The 23,622-nt window shown below is 38.0% G+C and overlaps 2 protein-coding genes across 12 annotated transcripts; both read right to left on the bottom strand.

Annotated features, from left to right (window-relative positions):
* Positions 1 to 1,847: 1,847 nt before the first annotated feature.
* Positions 1,848 to 22,681, bottom strand: LOC103718708 (PHD finger protein EHD3-like). Of its 11 annotated transcripts, none has more exons than XM_017845613.3 (9): positions 22,114 to 22,681; positions 21,553 to 21,804; positions 21,319 to 21,453; positions 17,522 to 17,758; positions 17,132 to 17,425; positions 15,894 to 15,983; positions 15,596 to 15,640; positions 12,467 to 14,968; positions 1,848 to 2,531 (listed from the first exon to the last, which is right to left on the bottom strand). In XM_017845613.3, exons 1-8 carry the CDS (start codon positions 22,228 to 22,230, stop codon positions 14,000 to 14,002), a joined length of 2,139 nt encoding a protein of 712 aa, XP_017701102.2. In that variant the 5' UTR covers positions 22,231 to 22,681; the 3' UTR covers positions 1,848 to 2,531; positions 12,467 to 13,999. The 11 variants fall into 11 exon arrangements, with proteins under 11 accessions (XP_017701102.2, XP_038984229.1, XP_038984228.1 ...); XM_039128301.1 differs by having other exon boundaries at positions 12,467 to 12,531; positions 12,732 to 14,968; positions 21,319 to 21,804; XM_039128300.1 differs by having other exon boundaries at positions 12,467 to 12,531; positions 12,699 to 14,968; positions 21,319 to 21,804.
* On the bottom strand, positions 2,045 to 2,623 carry LOC103718707 (GATA transcription factor 4-like). Its single transcript, XM_026809134.2, has one exon. It carries the CDS (start codon positions 2,621 to 2,623, stop codon positions 2,045 to 2,047), a length of 579 nt encoding a protein of 192 aa, XP_026664935.2.
* Positions 22,682 to 23,622: the final 941 nt, after the last annotated feature.

The following is a 23,622-nucleotide window of genomic DNA, read 5'->3' on the forward strand; positions in this document are numbered from 1 at the left end:
ATTATATGTTTGTTGAAATTAGCTATGAAAACCTCAATGGTTTATTCTGAAAGAGAAAAGCTCAAAGGTTGATGGATCATAACTTAAACCATAAAGCATACGCATCTACGTCCAAGAAAACCTTCTTATTGTTTTCCATGAATGCCATTTTGAAAGCAAGGCTGTCACTTGCCGAACATGTTTGAAGTTTGGAGGTCCTTCATCACATCTTCTCCATCTCGTTATTTTGGATCATGTATTTCTATAGTTTGGATCATTTCCTCCTTTTCTTTTTAATCTTTATGAATCGATAACTACTATAGTTTCTCTTGTATTTTTCACTTTTTAGCTATAACTAATATGGGTTATCATGGTTTGTATGTCTGCAACATTGAGATTCAGGCTACCCCTTGTGAGAGAGGAGCTTTTTTGCTCGAGAATGCCCATGGTTGTCCATTTGAAAGGATGTAATTTTCCCTTCACATTACAAGAAAAGAGCTAGAGGGAAAGGATCTGAAAACAGCCACTCAAGTTTTCTTTTTTTCTTCCCTGACAAAACTAAACTAATTTTGTTTCTTTGTTATGCCTCAACTATCAATCAAATGCTCATCCTCTTGAATCCATCATATAAAATTCCAAGAGCATGTGAACATCTGCTGACGTTATTATTGTTATATTTTAATGCAAATTCATTCCTTTTAAGCAATTAGGACACAATTGTCCATCACAGACTCATACCTCAAGATTCAAACACATGAATTGATCTGCAAAACTCTAGATCAAGGAAAATTGATCTTATCAAGTATATGAAGTTGCAATAGTTCATTAACTGCAGTATCCTATTTACTAAAAAAAATCAAAATTAAATTCATCAGGCGAGAGGGCAATTTTTTAACTAGGAAAATGAACAATCTCATGAACATTAGGCGACATGGAGAAATAAAATGCTGTGTCAGTTAACTACTCCATAGAGCATAGTAAAGTTAATCTCACTAAATACATCCACTTTTTGCATGATTTACCTAGGGGCAATTATCCCAATTTACATAGATTTGGCAGACTAAATAAGCACATTCATTTTACCAAATATATCAATTGCTTACGTGAATGTCATTTTTCGATGTCATGTGGACATCTTTTTCAGAAGGAACCATAAGAAATAATCTGAAACAATGGTTTACAAGCCAAACCAAATAGCTAGAATAAGGCTACTTTTTAAATGATTTAATTCATGAAAACCCCTTCATTACAAATAATGAAAGGTAAGAAAATGAAATGGGCTGTCAGAGGAAAAATATCAGTTTAGGAACAGAAGATATCTTCTGCCAAGCAAGAGCTGCCTTGCAAAGAAAAGGAAGAAAAATGGGAGAATTTGCTGCTCTAAGAATGAGCTTCCCAAGGTATGAGAAGCTATATAATATGGTGATTTTGGTATCTAATAATCTTGAAATCGTCTCTCATAAAAAAAATTAATTGCGGGATCAAGAGATCTACAATACCTCCAACTTCATCCTTCCACCTTGCCCCTTCACACGGATACACTCCTGTAGATGTAGAAATAAGCTGGTTGCTTGTCCAAAAATCGGCATATGCAACTACCAGAAGTGCAACTTTTCAATCTAAATCCATAAGGCCTCACTGCCAAAATGCTAGTAGATAGGCAGCCAACAAAACACATCTGCCCAGCCCTAGTCATAGGAAATAGAGTTTCAAGTGATTAGATGGCCAGTGGCGTTCACCACCATGATTTCAGCCACACACACACACACAGAGAGAGAGAGAGAGAGAGAGAGTCAGAAGTTTGCTACCCCTTCAATACAAACAAACATTACCATGAAAATATTAATCCCAACCAAGAGAGAGTCATTAGACAAACACATGCATTACAAACCATGACCCATTACAAGGTATCTGCCCAAAAAAACACAACAGCTTCCAACTCCGACATCAAACAGAACCAAACCTAAATAAGGTTCTTGAGAAACTTATGAAGATATGAAATGAGAAACACAGATTTTTTCCTTTTTAAACTAGACTATGACTCTTTTAAGTACTGCAAATATTTTCAGTAAATATGGCCATTGCTCTTCTTGCTTTTCCTCCCCCTTCTCACCTTGCAAACCTTCTTGTGAGTGGCTGCATAACCAGTAGTACCACGGGCAGGTCTCGATGCAGGTTGGTGCTCTGGCAGGAGCCGCCGGGACTTGTAGCGGATTCCACAAGCATTACAGAGGGTCCCGGGCCCATCAGGCCCAGACCTCCATAGTGGCGTCTCCCTTGTGATGCAGTGGGTGCACTTCTTCAGCATGTCGAAATGAACACCATCCTTTAACAGGTGGCCATAGAGAAGGCGCTCCGGGGGGTCTAAAGACCATGTTCTTCGTCCAACCTGTCTGGTCCTCCGCTTCTTGGGCACTTCCCAATCAGTTAAAGCATCACAGAGCTCACTCTTCTTGTCTCCACCATTGGGTAGTAAGTTGAATACCAGTGAGTCATCGTAGAGGGCCGGGAACCACTCCAAGTCCTCCACAGGGTCATCAGGCACACATAACCTGCCATCACATGTTTCTTCTATGGTGACATCCTTTAACATGTCATCAATATCAAAGGGTGGAGAGAATAGGTTAAGGTTGACAGGGGGCATGGCTGCAGTTGGCTAAAAAGGGTTGAGGGGTGGTAAGAAATATATATCACTACCAGAAGAGAGCATATGGCACTGAATGTCCTATAATTCCGGTACTCTGAGGGAATAACAGGAAAGGACTTTGGTGACAATCACCACTTATGAGTTAGAATAAATTAATCCATCCAAACAGGGAATAAAAGAGAATAATAAATACATATGCTGCTTTTCAGAAAAGAAAAGGTATATAAATAAATAAATGCAGATGCCTATCTTGCCAACTGGGCTGCTCAAAGAGGTTAATAGACCAATAAATGCCCAAAGTTATTGTGTTGAAAATTTGAAGGCAGTACGTTGCTGATTTAATTAGTTTTAAATGATTCATTTAGTTGGTTTCTTATTCTATAATAGGAAAGGATTCTGGTGAAAATTTCAATGCTGAAAACATAGTAAGTAATTGTTCTCTTATGGAAACATTTCAAAGATAATAAGAAAATTTGCTTTTTATATCATCTTGGAACTGTCAGCCATCACACAGGTGGTTTTAGTTACAGAATCAATCATTTGATCGACTTTGCACAACATGCGATCATCAAAGAATAAAAGTTCAGATAGTTTATGGTAGTTTCAGATTTTCCTCAGATTAACCTTAAGGATAATACAAAATGAGTACATTACATTATTTATGGGAGGGATTACTACTCTAGCCTTCAGGCATATCAAGAGACTAAAAATCAAGAAAATCAATGTTAAATTTTGCTTTATTTAAATAGCACATATTTCTTTTAAAAAAACAACAAATAATGAAAAATCACTATGTTTGAATCCTAATTCTGTTGACTTGGAGCAAAGAATCAGACAGTTCACACTGTGATAGAAGAAGGGCTACGATAGTTTACACATTTACACGAGCATTTGATGGCAATGGATTTTTCTTAAAAATCATGATAAATGAGTAAATTACTATGCCATTTTATGGGAACGATTATCACACTGGCCTCTAGGCATATCAAGAAAGGGAAAGGAATACAATATCTTTACCTTTATTTAGAAAGCATATATTTAACTGACACCAAATGGCATGATATGAAAGATTCAACAAACCACATTGAATCTTGAGCAAGACAGTTTGTATTGATCAAAAATCAGAATATTCTTAGATTTTTTGGGGATAAACTAGTGCGAATTTTACCAAGAAGTCACTTGGTGCAAAACTTTGCAGGTCTGACTTTCAACAAGAGAGAGCAAGCAAGGGAGAGTTATAGATTTCACCCTACTCAAAGCTCTATGGAGCCTATATACAAAACAATAGCATGAGAATACAAATTGACTCGAGTGTTGATTTTACAAAAATATAAATGGATTTTATGTACTTTTAATAAGCTGCAAATGCCAAAGTTGATACATGCAGATCCTTAAAAGTGACTCTAGATCATTGATTATGGCTTTCTTTTCAGCTATTCTGAATCTTTAATTTTTTAAATATGTACTCTGTTATATGTATCGTGGACATAATGTGTTCTAAGTAGATTAGTTCATGATGCGGCAATATATGTTTTATTGCCATGCCATTAAATTAAAAATAAGTTATGACCCTTGTAGCAGGGCCTGCCAATGAAGAAAAAGAGATAAAAGAGAAGCAAAGGAATAAATGCAAAACCTTTCACACTTGGACATCGTAAACCCTTGTTCACCCACCCCTTCCCCTACTCTCCTAATATATCGATAAGTCAGTCAATCCATAATGTAAATTTGGCATTTCTGGAACTTTGTTTTATTAAGATTTACTTATTTATTAAGACTTGAGCTTCATATAGGACTTGTATGTGAAGATTGAAGAATTTAGGGTTTTCTTCCTCTTTTTCTCAAGTCTTTAGTACTTCATCTTCATTGTTACTCTTAAATCCTCATTATTTTTAACTACACCACCCCCCTTCTTTGATTTTGCATCTAATTTACCCCTTTTTATCTTTGCCATTATTGTCTAAGAGCATACCTAATCTGAAAATATTTCCTCACCTAAAATGATTTCCTGCAGTCTCAATGCTATAGGTTGTATCAATCAATCCCAAAGTTCCCATTCCTAGAGCAAACAAATTTGTCAGGTTCAGCTTAAGGGTTATAGTCATATAGAAATTGAGCATCTACATTAATATGTTAGGAATGATTTCCAATCAGTCCTTAGGTATGTGAACAAGAAAAGGATTATGGCACAACATGAAAATTCATTGGATCAGGTTAAACCATAATCATTTTCAGCATGAATTATCGCCTCAAGTTGGTTTACATGCTGCAGCAGAAGGGAAAGTATAGTCCACAACTCCACATATTAGGAAGTTCACACATGAGTCTGATCTCATTGGATTTAACCTAAAGATTATGGTTATTTACTAAATTACTACATTAACATGTAGCAAGGACTAAGGCATGTCCAAGGAGAGAAGAAAAAGAGTAATTAATTTGTGTTGTTTTAAAATAGCCACACACTTAACTGATACAGGATAGCATGGTACATGGAGATCCATCCAATAAAACAGCTTGATACTATATTAGAATCAGCTAGAGGAAATCCTCCTCCTCCCCCCACCCTCCCAAAAGGAAAAAATAAAAAGAAAGAAAGAAAAGAAACCAGTTGGAGTTAAATAATTTTGGTGCAAACCTTGAAAAGTACTTCCTCCAATCAAGTTAAAGACTTGAAGACCATATGAACTCAGTCCTATAATGCCTAACAACAGCCTACACTATAACACCAAAATATAATAACTAAATTAAGTATCGGTTAGAACTAATTAAAATACAATTAATTTTAATCAATTTACAGAAATTGAATTCCACCTTGAAAAGAACTATAAACTATAGCATGATCAATCTAATAAGCTATATAGCAAATTGTGGTACCTTCTTCACAATACGTATTGGATCACATATATGTTGTCAATTCAGCATCATAAGCAACAATTTTCCTTTTCAACTTTTGGTATGATAAATCTTTTTTCCTTTTGAGAATGGGCGGAAGCCCGGTCAAATGCCAAGGTGAGTGCAAGATCAAAACCAAGTCTCTTGTCTCAACACAAAAGACTTTACTGACTCAGCTAGTCGCCACCGTATAGGTATGACAAACGTTGAAGATACTCAAGGATATGGTTTTAGAAATTTTAGCTAAGGCCATCAATTGATCTGAGAAGCCCAAGCTCAGCTCCAGTTAAACTCAAATTAAGCTAAATTCAAATTTAAATGAACCAAGCTTGGATTTGGTTCATGGGCTCAATATTAATTTTAAACAAAGTATGAAATCACTCAGCTCGATCAGGTGCAGTTCAATGAAAGTTTCAATTGGTAGCATAGTTAAATTATTATATTTTATAAGTGATAATATATCTCATAGTATTTTTAACAACTTTTAAATTTATGATTTACAATTAGATATTAATTAGTTTCTAAATTTAATTGCTTGAATCAGTTGCATGCATTTTCAAACTTCTCATTTTTGAGGAAAATATGTTTATTCAAGCTTAAACAAACTTTTAATTGAAGATATGAACTTGAATGAAGCTTCTGCCAAGCTCGATTCAAGCATGATACAAATCTTGAACTGACATCAGCTTCATTTTAGGTTATCAAGTTGATCAGTTAGGCTTACATTCAGCTTAGTTCAAAATTAAGCTTTAATTTGGCACAATCAATTAATAAACAAATCAAGCTTGATCTCAAAATACAAGCTCAAAAATAATTTCAAACTAGTTTGATCAAACTCAAACTTGATAGATCTTGGCTTGATTACACCCTTAATTTAAGCCCATGAAACTTGGGTCCAATGGTTGGCACCCCTTTCCTATGTTTTGCTCTTATGGGAGGTCTAAGGTTCAAAACTCAGCGATGGCATTACCACCATGGCACCATAGTTCTCACAAATATCTTAGAAATTTATGAGCAAATAGATATTGAGTTAGGCACTATTCTCCAGCAAAATCACAAGTAATACAAATTAAGATCATACTATTAAATATTATGTTAAAAACATCATTGGTGCATGTGATATTTTGTCCATTTTTCCTTCTAGCTTATCTTGATAACCTTTATAATTAATTCTCTCTACTATTATATTGGAAAACAGTATGGGTAGGACTCAACCCATTTGTCTCTATTTTTGACATATTTACAAAGCTACCCTTTATGACAAAAGAGACTCCATCAAGAAAGACTCCCCCCTATATTTTTTCTTCTTTTTCAGGAAAAATTATTAGTGTTTATCTTATTCCTTTTTATAAAGGCCCTCCACCACCCTTTTTTCCTCTCCCTCTTATTCATAAAATTTCTGCTCTGTTTTCTCTTCTTTCCTTTTCCACCCCATGCACTAGAACATGCATTGCATGTGCTAAATCCTGTCCGCAGAAATGTAAAGATGATAGACATCTTCATTTGCAATTAATAACAATAGAGCTTCTAGAGGAGGATACCGATGGCCACATGGTTATCATATTAACCAATCTGTATCAGAAGTTGAATCATTTGAATCTATACTACCAAACAAAAGAAATCATCTTCTTATATTATTTAGAAATATGATGTGGTCTCTTTTATGATCTTATGTATTTGCATAGACAACATTGACCTTGATAGCTTCAAAGCTCTCTCTCAGGTGCACGCTAATAAGATAATGTTCTGTGAAGATATAAAATTCCTGAGAGGCCAAATGCACACATTGTTGGCTGTTCAAAATAACTGAAGCTACACAAGTTTCACATCAATGATCAAATATGGCTGGCATCTCATATTCAATAAAAGGCCTAATTGGCTTGAGACAATCTTCGACTCCTACCATTGCAAGCATACTTCAAGTCAAGGTTAGCTAAACCGTCCCGAGCCGAGCGGTTTGAACCATACCAAACCAAATTGGCCAAGAACTAGAACAGTTCGGCTGCTCCAAACTGATACCGCTTGGATCAATTTGCAATCCAATGGAAGTGGAAGAAAAGACAAGAACAATTTCTTGTGCAAGGAAGAAGATAACTTTCATTCAAAAACTTGGATTTTAATGTTCTTAGGCTTGTTGGAAAGAAGAGAAAGAGACCTGAAACTTTTATGTTAATAATTTTTCTAAATTCGGCCATTTAATGCTCTGAAAATGGCATGCAAGTTGTCTGACGTTCATGCACCTGCATCATACTCCCCCGATTGAAGCTCAACTCGTCTTCGAGTTGTCCAATGCCTCTTCTTTATCATGATATGGAATTAGATCAGAAATATTGAAGGTAGCAGAAACTCCATAGTCACCAGGAAGTTCAATTTGATAGGCATTTTCTCCAATACGCTTAAGAACTCGAAATGGTCCATCAGCACGATCTCGAAATGGTCCATCATACAAGGTCGCCTTCTTTAAATGATGCCGAGCGTCGATACTTATCAGCTTTCTCCTTAAACTTTTGATTGCCCTTCTCAATCTTGGATCGAACTTGCTCATGCATCTTTTTGATTTCATTAGCCCTTGCTTCTGCATCACCGCTAAATCGAACAACATGAGGAAGGGGAGCTAGATCAAGGGGGCCATTAGGATTGCACCCATAGACGATCTCAAAAGGACTAGCACCAGTAGTAGAACTACTTGAGCGGTTGTATGCAAACTCCGCTTGAGGAAGAATTAAGTCCCATTGCTTCTTGTTGTTGCCCAAATAACTTCGAATAAGATTGCCAAGGCTTCAATTCACCACTTCCGTTTGACCATCGGTTTGTGGATGATGAGAAGAACTGAACTGAAGTTTGGTGCCCAATTTCGCCCATAAAGTCCGCCAAAAGTGTCCTACAAATTTTGGATCTCGGTCCGAAGTGAAATTCTTTGGAATGCCATGAAGTTTGACAATCTCTCGAAAATAAAGATCAGCAATTTTAGATGCATCATAGGTCTTCTCACAAGGTACAAAATGTGCCATTTTAGAGAATCGATCAACAACCACCATGACCGAATCCTTTCCACGTTGAGTGCGAGGAAGACCAAGAACAAAATCAATACTTACATCCTCCCATGGAGCTTGAGGTATAGGAAGAGGAGTATAAAGGCCGGTGTTTTGAGCTCGGCTTTTGGCAATATGGCATGTTCGACATAAGTTGACATGTCTCTCTACATCCTTTCTCATCTTCGGCCAAAAGAAATTTTCTTTGACAAGGATTAAAGTCTTGTCTCGGCCAAAGTGTCCTCCAAGTCCTCCATTATGGGCTTCTTTGATGATTGCTTGGCGAAGAGAGCAATTAGGAATACATTAAGTAACCTTCTTGAATTGAATAATCTTCATGAGGAGCATCACTGCATCGAGCCCAAATCTCGCCAAAAAATAGAGATCTTTGATGAAATCAAAACCGATTACCTTAATCTCCAAGGTTGATAACAAAGCATGTCTTCGACTAAGAGCATCCGCAACTTAATTGAGACTTCCGGCTTTATGACGGATGGTGAAGGTAAAAGATTGCAAAAATTCAATCCACTTGGCATGCCTTGCACTAAGCTTGTGTTGAGTATTGAGGAATCGCAAGGCTTCATGATCGAAGTAGAGAACAAATTCCTTAGTCACAAGATAGTGCCGCCAATGACGAGAGCCTCAACAATAGCATAAAATTCTTTATCATATGTTGAATAGTTATTTCGCCCATCTCCAAGTTTGGCACTAAAGAAGGCAATAGGGCGTCCTTCTTGACAAAGCACTGCACCAATGCCCACATTAGAGGCATCACAATCCACCTTGAAAACTTTTTCAAAATCTGGCAAGGCAAAGATAGGGGCCGTTGTCATTAATACCTAAGCTTCTCAAAACTTTCTTGAGCCAAGAAAGAGAATATGGGTGATGGTGAGGTTTTGTCTTGAGTTTCAACTTTTCCACCATCTCCATTGAGACGCAATTCTCGCAACTTCCTCCATCGATAATAACATTGCAAATTTTGCCATGAGCCGTACATCAAGTATGAAAGATGTTGTGCCGGAGCCACATGTGATCATCTTCGCTTCGTATTGAATTCAGGGTTCGACGGACCACAAGAGCTTCACCATGATCACTATATGTGATGTCTCCTTCAATTTCATCATATATAGAATCTGACTCATTTTCTTCACTATCACCTTCTTGGGCAAGAGAAACCACTCTTCTATTTGGACACTTAGAAGCAATATGCCCATAGCCAGAACACTTGAAACATTGAGGTCGAGATGATATTGGCCGAGAAGAAGATGAAGCATCTTTTTTCACCATCGTGGTTGGCTTAGATGTAGAAGACGAATGAGATTGTGATGCACTCCCCCGGTTAGGAATGCCCTCATGCTTGAAATTTCGGCCTCCAGGAGCATTTGTTAAACCTTTTTCTCGCCGTTGTTGAAGTTGGCGTTCCACCTTAGTAGCAAGTTTAATAACATCATTAAGAAAAAATAAAAGAATGGAGGTGTACCATATCATGGATGTCACGCCTCAATCCGCTAAGGTAGCGAGCTATTGTTTGCTCTTCGGCCTCTGCTACACCACAACGAACCATAAGATTGTCGAACTCTTCAGTGTACTCCACGGTTCGCATCCCTCGAGTGAATTGATACATAGTGAGAAATGCATCTTGAAGGTAATTTTCGGGAAGGTACTTTTTGCAAAGCTCTTTCTTCATTTTCTCCCAAGTACGAATCTTGGTTTTGCCCTCCTTTGCTCTTTGCAACTTGAGGCGCTCCCACCAGATTGATGCATGCTTTCGAAGCTTGATGGCTACAATCTTCACTTTAAGCTCATCAGGGACCTCTTTGTAGTCAAAGATCCGCTCAACAGTGTTAAGCCAATCTAGAAAGATGTCGGGTTGCATTTTTCCTTCAAACTCAGGAATGTCTACCCTGATGTATGGAAATCGAAATTGATGACGATGTTGGTGAGATGAAGAAGAGTTGCTCCTCCTACCACGACGTGAACTTTGGTCACGGAAGATGTTGCGATCTTCTTCAGTGGTGCCACCCTCCTCTTCACTCGATTTTTGCTCATAACGAGCCAACCTTTCGGTAAGGTTTTGGACTTGCTGCCGCAACTCATCATTCTCTATGTCACGAAGATCTCGCTCTCTACGAGGTTCTTCATCGCTAGAACGACTTTGGTTGCCTCGGCTTGCCATGGTTGGTTGAAGCTTGCGTCAATACCACCACGAGAAATGCGATAGGATTCTTCTCGAAACGTCAAGAGATGATAACCTCGCTCTGATACCACTTGATACCGCTTGGATCAATTTGCAATCCAATGGAAGTGGAAGAAAAGACAAGAACAATTTCTTGTGCAAGGAGGAAGATAACTTTCATTCAAAAACTTGGATTTTAATGTTCTTAGGCTTGTTGGAAAGAAGAGAAAGAGACCTGAAACTTTTATGTTAATAATTTTTCTAAATTCGGCCATTTAATGCTCTGAAAATGGCATGCAAGTTGTCTGACGTTCATGCACCTGCATCACAAACAATCCGGCTCTTAATAAAATCCCAAGCCCCCCTCCCCCCTGGCAGAGTTCTCACCTGATCACACTCGATTTCCCCCTCCCTCCCTTTCTTGGATGCCTCCTTCCATTCGTTATAAGCTCCGTCTCTCTCCTACACAGGCCTTCTCTCATTCCCATTGAAACCCTCATCTCCAATTGGAAGACTCCCCTTCATTCCATATCCTGCAGCTCGACTGTCGCGGCCGGCCTCCTCTGCTGCCTCCTTCATCTGCGATTGCAACCTGCACTTTTTCGGCAAAGATTCCCATGTACGACTCTTGATCTCTCTCTCCCCCTCTCTCCCTCTATCATTCCCTCACTCTCTCCCCTCCCCTCCATCTCCCTATTTCGGTACACTGCGACAAGACATGGTACAAACCCATACTGTACTATACCGGTAGTCAATAGGTACAAGTCACATTACCGGTTCGGCAAACCTTGCTTCAGGTTACACAGCTTACAAATATATATGATATTTATGTCCATGAAATATCTCATTCAAAGGAGAAAGAAACCTGAACAATGCTAGATTCAATGTTTTTTTTTTTTTTTTGAGCGAAAGGATAGGAGAAAGTCCAGCCTAAATCAAGGTGAAGGCAAGATTCAGGCCTAGATCACTAGTGTCCAGCACCTCGTGGCTTGAACAATTGAGCCCGTTCTCACCTTCCAAATGAATTGTTTCTTAAAGTTCAAATATGAAGCATTTTCTTTTTCAATGAAAGAGAACCATGTTTTCTTTTCTTTTCTTTTTTTTTGAGCATCATTTAACAAAAGAGTTCTAGGAAACTGACATGCTAACAATCCAAGAAACGATATTATTTGGTCGAAGAAGGCAATTATGGTTTGTCATGTAAATCTCATTTATGAGTATCCATATTTGAGTATGTCATGTCATCAATGCTAAGACTGAGTTTTGACTCCCTTAATTATAATCAGCTACTTTTTCATAGTTTGACAGCAAATGCTTGATAAATGACAAATTATGAATCTTAATTTCCAAATGAAATCATTTATATGATATTTTTTATTAATCATATTAATTACAGATGCAACAACTCCTAAACATTAGAAAAGTCTGCATCTTAGTAATATCTCCTAACTATTGACTAGAAAACATTCCAGAATATGTGAATGGGCACTAGAGATTCTAATTACCAGGGTCCAGGTCCAAATGCTCGGTGATGCACCATCCAAGATTCAAACCCAAAACCTCTGATTGTGTGGAATACATATGATGCTATTAAGGGCACATATGGCATGCAGAAAATTCATAATCACAATGCAGAGTATCAAAAGGTTGCAAATGCTCTTTGAATATTAAAATTATATACTGTGAACGTGAAGATAAACATCTCAGAATTTTAAGAGAGGTAAGTGATAAAAACATCACCTAGACAAATTGCTTAAACGAGGCATCAAACACCGTTTACACAATCCACCAATGATACAAGTGCCCTGTCAAAGCAAACAATTATATAATATCATAAGATATTCCTCCAGGTAATTCATGCATCATTCATCTACTACTTTAAAGAAAGCTCAAATAGATGGTGAACTCCACATATCCAGTCCCGTAGATGAATCTGTGTCCACACAGCTTATAAAAAATAAAAGCAGTGTACCTCCATGCTTCGCTATTTTTAGCATATTCTCACCTTCCTTCCACAGGATACTCCTTCCTTCAATTAATACACTATCTTGGCTTGGTTGTAGAGAAAGAAACAAGAATGCATTAGCCAAAAGTTAGCATATTTATCAAGTCACAGAAAATTAAAAAAAAAAAATCTCTACTCAGACAGAAGACTACAGTCATCCATGCATTATATCACATGCAGGGCACATGTATGCAGAAAAATTAAATTTTATTACTTAGTAATCAGAATTAAATATTACATTGTTTTTCAGTATGGTGACAATAAAGCTTTTAACTGAATGGCAATGTCTGAGATTGTCAAAGCATATGGAAGGAACAATCATATTTTCTTGAATAAACACTAAAGGGATGGTCCTCCAGCAAGCCATTTGCTGGTTTAGAGATAGGAATTTTGTGCAAAAAAAAAAATCCTTGCAGAGTTTTGAATGTGTTGCAAAGTTGTTGAACTCTCCTTTCTATTCTGTTTCAACCATTTACTATCCTTCCTTCCGGACAAGTGTTCTTTCCCTACTCTAATTAAATTTGGTGGGCTGCAACCCTCATTTTTCCCTCGAAAATAGAGAACCGAGATTGTTTATCCATTAACATTTTTATCTAAAACTGCAGCTACATGCTGATCAAATGAAAGCAAGAGTAAGTGTAAATTAGGAAAATCCAGCTTTCAGAATATTAATTGTTTCCTGATCTTTTATAGTTCAAGATAAAATTAGACATTTCAATAGGAAAGTTAGCATTCTTCACTGAAAAATGCAGTGCATTTTACTGGATAAATGAAAGCATTTGAGTAGAAAAAACTAACATTCTTCCCTGGAAAAATTCAGTACATTATACTGGAAATTACATAGGTTACATGTCCTCTAAGAATGCTCTTAACAAGATACAGCAATTGTGTTACAGCAGTGGGAAACTTCAGGGAAAAAAGGAAAAAAAAAGATAAAAGATATATGTCACTCTAGTTGTTATCACACACCGTTAAGAAAAGAAATCTACAGAATACAGCTTCTTCCAATTCCTTTCTTAATTCTTATCCTGCAGCAGTTCCTGCCATTATACATGTCAAGCATTAATATTCTCACTCGAGGAATAATATCCCCTTTGGCAGAACCCTTATATCATAAATCGTTCTATGCTAAGATCTAATTAAAGTTACAAATGGAAGAGGAAACACCCATATACATCGAGGGAATATTAAGAAAAGATTCCTAATTTAGCCATCACTAAATCAAAATCCTTTGGCATATAGCACAACGCTGCAAGCAGTGCGGTAATCTACTTATCTTTCTTCCCAGCTACCAATTGATCTTCGGAGCTCAGCTTCTCAGCTGCACTCAGTAGCAAATCCATAGACTCATTGGCCTCATTAGCTTGCCTTACATTGTTCTTCCTATGACGTTGTAAGATCCATTGTTCATACCTTCTCATCCCTTCTCTGGCCCTGGCCACATTGCATGGAATACAGTACCACTGGCCTTTAGGAATAGAAGTACGAGGTGGTTTCATGCAGTAGGTGTGGTAAGCCTCATCACAACCATCGCACAAGACAATCTTGTCATCGTCTTTATCACAGAGACAAGCTCTACAGAGGCAAGATGGGCAGTACCAACCAGGCTTGTTTTGTTGTTGTGCACTAGCTATCTGACTAGTTTTCAGGCATCTGATATGGTAGAACTTGTAGGGGCAGTGAATATGACCACAAACTAGGAATCTCTTATCTTCATCCTCACAAGTTCCGCATAGCTTGCACAACCGTGACATAGCAGTCCTTGACAATTCTGGCGACTCATCAGACTCCATATTTGAAACTGAGCTTTCTCTGGAGTCATTAGCCATCATGGTCCTGCTTCCACTCTCATTTTCTTCTTTTGTTTCTGAAAATTCTAATCGATCACAGACTGGACACTTCTGGTGCGAGCTGTCTGGATGGATATGGGCAGAGGTAGGCTCAGATGATTCCCTCTTGTTTGTACGACAGGCAGAACAGTACCAACTTCGAGTTGGGATCTCTTTGATCGCAGGTTCAATGCAAGAGAAATGGTACATTGCTTCACATCCATCACAGATGAGGCTCTGCTTGCCATTCGCTTCAGTGCCACACTTCTTGCAAGTGCAAACTTTGTATAGACTGGAGGCCTTAGTTTGATCGGGTTTGGTGGAACGGTCTGACTCACATGAAGCTAACTGCATTGTGGTATATGATTCCACAGAATTCACTTGTTCAACACCTGCTCGATAAGTCTCCTGCAAAAGAGTGAATAATGAAAACCAGCAACATGGAGAAATTTGATGGACAAAAAACTGGTAATGCAATAAAATAAACCAGCATTATGACCAAGGTCAGCGAAACTGTCTCGAACCAAGCAGTTCTACCCATTCCGAGCTGTACCAGTGACTCACTAGTACGGTTCCGGCAACGGAAACGAGACGTGTTGCCGGGGCTAGAGAAGAAAAGAGAGAGCGAGTAGGGGAGGAAGAGAGAGGAAGAGGTGGTGGACGTCGGTGGAGGGCCGCGGGGGGCGAGGCCGCAGCCAGTTCCCCTGCGTTCGAAACAAGGGTCCAGCCATGGCTAAAAAATTTAGAAATATTTAAATGAAGTCGGCAACTTAAAAATTCCGAAATTTTTTAGCCGCGGCCGTGTTTCGAACGACCCCCGCCGGCGTCCGCCAGCCTCACCCTCTCTCCCCCTTCTCTCTCTCTCCCTTTTCCTTGTTCCCACGGTATTGTGCCCTCGTCGGTATAGGCCCGGCACGGCCCGTACTGACTCAAGCCGCTGGAGAACCGATATGGTGCCCGGTATTGGTTCCTCCGACCTTGATTATGACAGTCCACATTGTATGAACCATAATTTTCAAATTAACTATCACTCGCCTCAAGTTTATGTTCGCCCGCCCCATCAACTAAGTCTTGTCCAACCTGTACACATTTATTAGGCAAGTTAGAGCAGAATATCACAAGCATAAATCAAATATAAGTAGCAAATTAAATGATTTAAAAGCCTTAAATATTAGCATTCCAAGTCAGTAAAACTTCAGACACTATAAGAAAGTCACTTTTTCTTCTTAAGCACGGGAAAATATTATATGTTAACAAGACACCACTTTCCATGCAGCACATGAAAGAGTCAATGTCATATTGGCAGTACATGAAGGGTCCATGACTCTCATACCTGCTTCTGATAGGATGCCCGTGATATGTTTGAAAGACTACTTGCTAGAAGAACCATTTCTCGGCCAATTTTTTGAAAGTTATCCCATACCTGCAATACAAGGCATGAGATATTTATTCAGCAAATCTCTAATGGATCCTCATAACTGAGCCCACCTATTACTTGCTAATTGAAGTTTTCCCATTGATCCAGGGACTTTCAAATGGAAGGTCTAATTGAACCGGGAAAATCAGATATATCAAAAAAAAAAAAAATCAAAATCAGTTTGCTTTACGCAATCAACTATATCCCAAAACAAATCTAAAACTAGTTCCATAAGGTTCAATTTTGGTGCCGGACAACATATTATTTCAACCAAAAGAATGATTAGCATACTTAAACAAAATATTATCCTATTACATATTTGAAAGAAGTACTCTACAGTTCAATTGTACGCCACAAGAATTCAACATAAGTGAACACATTAAAAAAACACAAAAGATTCGATGGTCATGGAACTAGATGCTAAAGAAATTATACAGGACAGTGTCTAATCCCATATCTTCTTTTGTTACATCACATTGACAAAGCAGCAGCAGTTATGATACCATAGCATTGACTAGACCTTGAACAATCAGGTATCCTCCAAATTTTAGCATTCAGGATTTCAAAAATAAAGGATTTGTTGAAAATCGAGAAGTTCTAACCATCCGCAAACAGAATATTGATGACCATTATATTCATGAAACAATAATTTATTGGTGGAAGAGAGAAGGCCATCACGTAACAAGATTCTCTCTGTGTAGCTACTTCAAAATGAAAGATCAAAGAGTATACAGGTGCCGGTGAACCACAAATAGAAGTGAAATAACAATATGATGGGTTAGAATTAGATGATGCCAATTGCAAATAAACCAAAACCTCAACAAAGAGACACAAAAGAGATGACAAAACATCAAGATAACCAACAAAGTTTATGTGCATTCATCAATGAAAGATTGTGAATACAAACAATGAAGTTATTGGTTTACTTACAATATTGAAGCTTTCAGCTTTCCACAAAAAGGCATCCAATAGGCAGTAAATTTCCAAAAAAATGCATTCTTAAAAAAATGCAAGTCTGAAGGCATATGTAAATACATTCTCAAATCTCAATATAGCAGTTAATAACTAACATCAAGAAATCACCAAAATATACATTGAAGAAAGCACACCTTTATAAGATACACTAAGGGAAAAATGAATAATTAAATAAATACCTGTTGCATATCTTGATCAAATAATCCAGGCGACTTCTCATATTCCCAATTTTTCATCTTTGAATTTATCAGGCTAAAGTCAAAGAATCTCTCACCCTTGTTGTCTTGCAAGGTTACACAAAGTAAATCACACAATAAAGCAAATTTCTCTGACCGTAGAATATCAAGGAAAACATTTTGGCACTTTATAGTGTTGGCATTTACATCTGAAGCCCCAGTTTTTGATACATCTGAGGCAGCACCACCCAGTCTTTGAGACTGACTTTTAACTTCATTAAGGCCCTTATATCTGTCCTGATAATGATGAATGTATACTTGCTTATAAAACCACATAATCTAAACTTTCCAACATAGGAGAATGACAAATAAAACAAAATAAAACAATAATACCTTTGGCTGTGTAGTGTCCCAGGGGGAATCAGTCATCTTGAACTTCCTGGTGAACCCAGAAGGACCACAAATGAGTGCATCACGGATGCAGCCTTGAATACCACTACCTTCGCTCGCATCTGGCAACTGCAGCAAGTGTTCCAGTACTTGTCTCCAGTGACTATGTATTCTAGCATGATCATCTTGCTCATAGGTACTACTGTGCAAACCCGTGTCATGAGCTTGCTTCATATCCTGCTGCAAGCCAAGTGACCACGGCATTGGTTAAAATGAAAATGAAATGGTCCAAATAAAATTACTGCAGAATTACTTGACTAACAACTAAAAAAACAATGTATAGGAATGAAAAATAGATTAGAATTAAAATTTTTAACTCTTAAAAGTCCATTGGTAATAAGCTAGTAATAATGTAAGAATATTTCTATATGGAAAAATATGAAGGACCATAACTGTATTTCAAAATCTCATTCTTATGCACCAATTAAGGGGTTCCATATACGTCCACATACCTTCTGCATGAAGTACTTATATTTCCATAAATTTCCATATAATTTTTTTTTCTAAAGATGAAGCATGGCACTTTTTAAATTATCAGCTGTATATATGCTGGACATGAGTTGACAGCATAGAACAAATGGTTGGATAAGAAATAATTAGCGTCTACCAATAAATCATGCACCCAAGATAATGATCAAAATCACAGATCAACCAAACTAGTATCTTTGAATGAAATTAGATAGAACCCCAAAAAAAAGTAAAACAGAGAAGAGAAAGGGGTTGAAGAGTTCAGCTATTAATGGCCCCACTAAATTGTCCTAATAAAGGTGGCCACCTACTGGTGGCTAAATGACTACAGTGTTATTTTACATAGGTTCATCCACCAATAGCTGTTTTTATGCTATGTAAATGATCCACAACCAACTTGTTAAGGCCCATATACACCAAATCAAACACATTAACCTTGATAAAGTAAAACAAAATTGGTACTACATCAACAAAGGGCACATATCTTTGACTCCCCTCCATATTTAGCATAAAAATTAAAGCCTCCAAGCTTGTAATAGCATCTGAACCATGGTCTGCCGAACCAGGCCAAACCCCCTAGTTCTGGCCGTACCGAGTCAACCTGGCGCGAGACCAGGTCGATTCGGCTGTGGGAGTCAGAACCGACCCTGAATCGGTCGAAACTAGTCTGAATCGGCCCCGAATCGGCCAATTCCAAGCATAAACAATGCAAACCACCTGGAACCGGTCCAAACCAGTCGGTTCGCACCAGTTCGGACCAGTCCGAGCCGATTCTCCCTCCCTCTCTTTTGATGTGGTGAAAAGGCTTGAGAAGACAAAGGAACAAGAGCTTCGGTGAGAGATCCAAAAGTGATTATAACCCATAGCGTGTTCCTTATAGAATGAGCTTACAGTACTACAACACCGTTTGGTTAAAGAGATGGGCTGATGTGCCTCCTAGTTATGTTAATGATCCAGATATTTACGAGAGGCATCACCACTCGACAGGATTTTAGATATCGGTATGTATTTTATAATTTAAATATATGTAATTGATTATATTATTTTATATTTTGTATCTCACTAATAAATTAGGATATTTCATATTATTACTTGTAGCATGTAACATCTCACTAATCATTTTATATTTTGCATCACTTTAAAATATCAAGATGTATCATTAAGGTTATATCGGGATCATAGAAACATTAAAAAAAAAATCAAAAAAACATCAAATTATACTTAAAATCATTGAAAAAGTTGAAAAAAAATTATTACCAATAAACCAAACCTAAAAAATATTGAAAAAAATAGCGCCTCTATGTATCGTGTGTCGATACGTACCAAACCGGTACCGAACCAGCCGCCGACCGGTATGGATCCCGGTACCGATTCGGCATACTTTGATCTAAACAATTGTGTCTTGTTCAATCTCTTGCAAATACTGCTACAATCACAAGTTGGGAGTGTCTAAGTGTCCAATCATTTCTCCAAGAATTTCTTATTGCGGAACCGTACCAAATATTATACTCATACCTATATCCAAGTGTCGGATGCAGGTACTTCGGGGTAAATTGAAGGGTCACTTGAAGGCCTATAAAAATACTCAAGAGAAAAGGGAAGTGACTTACTCTTTCTGTCTTGTGTACACCTTCACTTTTGCCACACCAAGTAATAAATAGGAATCGTAGTCCCCCATCCCTTTACAATTTTATCATCTAAAAATGGTCAAACATAACGGAAATAGGATAAGTTAGGTCTGAGTAATGACCTAGTGAAAACAAATTAGATAGAAACTAATATTCAACCAAGTCACATAGGCCTTGTGGTTGCAGCATAGCAAACCCGAGACGGATAACCCTAACTCTCACAAACCCTCCAAGATTTCCTTAATTTTGAGTTGGTGAAAAGTAGGTTGATGGACGCTTGGAGGGATAAGGTGAGAAAAAAGTGTGAAGAAGAGAGAGAAGAGAGTTCTGCAAACTAACTATATCCCACCTTTTTGGTCTATCTCATTTTTGGCCCATTGACCTAATAACTTCAACCCCTCAAAAAGCAACCCTCTAGAGGGTTAGCAGGATAGCCCAGCCCTAACTCACATTTATGAGGCAACCAAAGAGGGTTTTAAGAGTTTGGTTTGGGTTTGGACTCAGCCTTACTTTTAGGAGGTAGACCCAAAATTGAAATTTTGAACTGTCAGCCATGTCTAGTTGGATCATGTAACACATGTTCAATCCAGTTCTGTTCAACTTAGTTTAACAATAGGATGTAGGTCTACATCTTCAATCCGAGCCAACTCCCATTCTGGCTCATGTTGAAATTGCACCAGTTCAGACCTAATCATTCAACAAACAGCCCAATAAATATTCACTGATCACTCTTCATTCCAAAGTCAATTCAAGATTGATCAGTAAGTTGGCCAGTAGTCAAAACCATGCAAAATGCTAAACCAGTAACCTAAAGCTTAAACTTGAGTAATGCATACTCAGTTCAATCTGGTAAAGCTATTAGCTTATACCGATAAGCATGCTGCATTAAACAACTAGTGCCCAGTGCCTACAATGAATCCATTCAAACGATACGAGTCATTATTGCAACATTATGCAAATTTAATACCTAATAATCTCTAATAGCTAAATTTTTTCTCTTCGCTCTGATTATTGTCGCAAATGAGTCTGTTGTATTTTGATAGAGGAATAGCACCATGTACACCAAAAAAGGAATTGCAATATGAATCATAACTCCCATCCATTTTTCATTAAATTTCGGCTAGGATGAATATTTTTAGAATACAAAAAGAATGAATGATCAATGATGGTAAAGAAAAAAAGAGGAAAAATCAAAGATCAATACAAGGGAGTGAGAATTTGAAAGATTGATGTGTATGTATATATGTAGTAGAATTATGGAGTTGTTCATGATCTTATAGATCAAATATGTTCCAAATCATAAAGCGAAAGTGTTATTGAACGGCATCATATCGAATTAGCTAGTACTGCAATGAAAAGAAGCAAGTCTTCGGATAATACATTTATGTATGTAGAAGAAAACCTCTTTTCAGTTCATAATATTTTAAATGATAGCATAATCTTTAAAAAAAATACCATGAGCATTATGAATGATGTGTTTGGGTCTTTCAAACAAATCTTAAATATCAAAATATCTAGAACTTACATGTTGAATCTAACAACTAATACCAAAAGAACATGAAATACAACATATAAATAACTCAACTCATATACTTATATCAAGCATGGATCATGATGAATTTAAATGGATCAATCAATACTAACATTAGATACCTTAGCCATGCCAATCTTAAACCGCTGAGTAGTTGTCATTGATCGTTGAGTCGCAGTCCTGGACCGCTGACTAGCAACCCCAGATTGTTTAGTGGCTCTCTTAGATAGTTGGCTGGCATTCCTCCCCTGCATCTCCAGGTCAATTTTTAAATTATCCTTATGAACTAAAACATCTTCATGATCAAACTTGGACTTCATCCTATCAATACCATTGCGTGCAGCTACCTTCCCCATTCTGTGCTTTTTCTTTTCTATCAGATGGTTCATCATGCTTTTTGCAACATCCTCTGGAACCTTTTGGCATTTTTTAACATCACAAGTACCAGCAATATGTTGTTTAAGCCTAGAAACCCCACCACCATTTCTAACCAAGCCACACCAATTGCACTTCCAGTGAAACCTAATTCCATCAACTATCACTCCATGCTCCCACCCAATATCCCGATTTTTCCCTGTATGCAAAGGCATGTTTGAAACCTACAAATCCACACACATAATCAATTTAACACATACACACATAAAAAAATCTAAGATTAGGGCATAGACATAAAATTCAATTATACAGCTTAAAATTCAATTATACAGCAAAACAGAATCACAGAATTCGAATGACCACCACATCCCTGCAAAGCTCGAATAACTAAAGCAAATAAGAGAACCAACTACGACCTCAAACCTCAATCCAAATTCCACGAAGTTACTGATTTTCTTGACAAAAAAATAAAAAATTCAATCTTTAGTATCAAAAGTGCAATAAAGGAAAAAAAAAAAAAAGAACGCCCTTACCTGGCAGGCGTCCGAACTTGACCTGCCACGCTTCCTCCTCTTGTAAGTGATTAACCCCTCACCAGACGAGTCCTCCAGCTTAACAAAGCCACTGCATCTCTTCTCTTCGATGGCCATTTTCTAACCAAAAAAAGAAAAAAAAAATCGCCCTACAATCACGAGATAGGATTCCACCGACACCCAAGCCGTGAAAAGGACAACGCGAGCCGGATCCAAAGCTTAACACCGCCAGAAATTACCTAAGAAAACCTCTAAAAGAACAAATTTTGGGGGAATTTCGAGCAAGGGGGCTTCCAGACGAACAGAAGAGGAGGAAAGATCGGATCTTGGAATGCCAGAGATTAAGAATTAGAGGTTGGGAAGGAGAGGAGGAAAAACCCTAGCTTTCGGGGGGGATGGGAGAGATTTGATTTTGTGGGAGGGAGGGCCGAGAGGAGTCGGCTTGTGGTCGCGTAGAGTGAGAGAAAGGCGAGGAGACGCAGGCGGCATAGATACGGAGCGCCTGACACCATGCCACTCGGAGAGTGATAATAGCACTCCTGGTTTTTAAGACATCTGCGCTCCGTTTCTTTTCATTCTTATGGGGCAGAGGCCAACTGGAGGGTAGGGGGGGTGTAAGGGTACTGTTAGTGAGTATTGAAGGGATTTTTCTGACCTTAGGCAAAAAAAAAAAGGGGATTTTTCTGGGCAGTGAGGTTTGGTGCATCCGAAATGTTTAAATTGGGCCATCTTTCTTGGGTAGTGAGGCTTGGAGCAATATATTTACTAGAGGGATTCAAATTTTGTGGTGGTCCAAGTTGGTTCACTCCAGGTGCAATTAGGTTGAGAGTAGGCTCGTAGTAGGATAATAGTAGGGGTGCCATGAAGTCGTGTTTGGTCCGGCTTTTGTCTAATCCTAGACCAAGAAAGATCTGCATTTGAATTCTTATCCTATCTATCAAAGAATCAAGTAGAGTAAGGTTTCAACTTATATTGGCATTTATGATAGGCAAAATGAGAGGAGAGATGCTAACCTGCCAGTTAAGCAGGCTTCTTGTGCTTCAGTCACTCAGGCAGATATTATTGGAGTATGCCAGGTAGTGGCTTAACTGCTCCAACAGGAGCTGTTTCAGGCAGCTCCTCAACCTATCTATCCTCCTGAATCATACCATGAGAGGTTTTGGAAGCTCACCCCATCATAGTTCAAGGGTGGAGCTGATCCTTTAATAACCGAGGCATAGATTTGGAAGATGGAGGCGATGTTTGATGTGTTGCAGTTCCCCGAAGATGTAAAAGTGGGAGTGTCCATTCCAATGCTCAAAAAAAATGTGGAATTTTGGTGGGCTGCAACCAAGATTGCTTATGTAGATGATGGGAATCAACTTTCTTGGGAGGAATTTAAAAGAATATTTTATGAACAATATTTTTTAGGGTCCATGAGATAATAAATTTCTAGCTCTGCGACACACAGAAAATATATTAACGCTGGAATATGCCAATAAGTTTAATAAGATAGGACGCTTTTTGCCC

This window comes from Phoenix dactylifera, chromosome 7 (genome assembly GCF_009389715.1).
Source record: "Phoenix dactylifera cultivar Barhee BC4 chromosome 7, palm_55x_up_171113_PBpolish2nd_filt_p, whole genome shotgun sequence".
Classification (NCBI taxonomy): domain Eukaryota; kingdom Viridiplantae; phylum Streptophyta; class Magnoliopsida; order Arecales; family Arecaceae; genus Phoenix; species Phoenix dactylifera.

Coding starts and splice junctions, on each gene's coding strand:
- LOC103718708 (XM_039128301.1), bottom strand. CDS start 22,230: ATGGCCATCGAAGAGAAGAGATGCAGTGGCTTTGTTAAGCTGGAGGAC. Junction 15,641..15,893: donor GGGCATCCTATCAGAAGCAG/GTATGAGAGTCA, acceptor AAATGTGTACAG/GTTGGACAAGACTTAGTTGA. Junction 14,969..15,595: donor CGGGCGAACATAAACTTGAG/GCGAGTGATAGT, acceptor ACTCTTTTGCAG/GAGACTTATCGAGCAGGTGT.
- LOC103718707 (XM_026809134.2), bottom strand. CDS start 2,623: ATGCCCCCTGTCAACCTTAACCTATTCTCTCCACCCTTTGATATTGAT.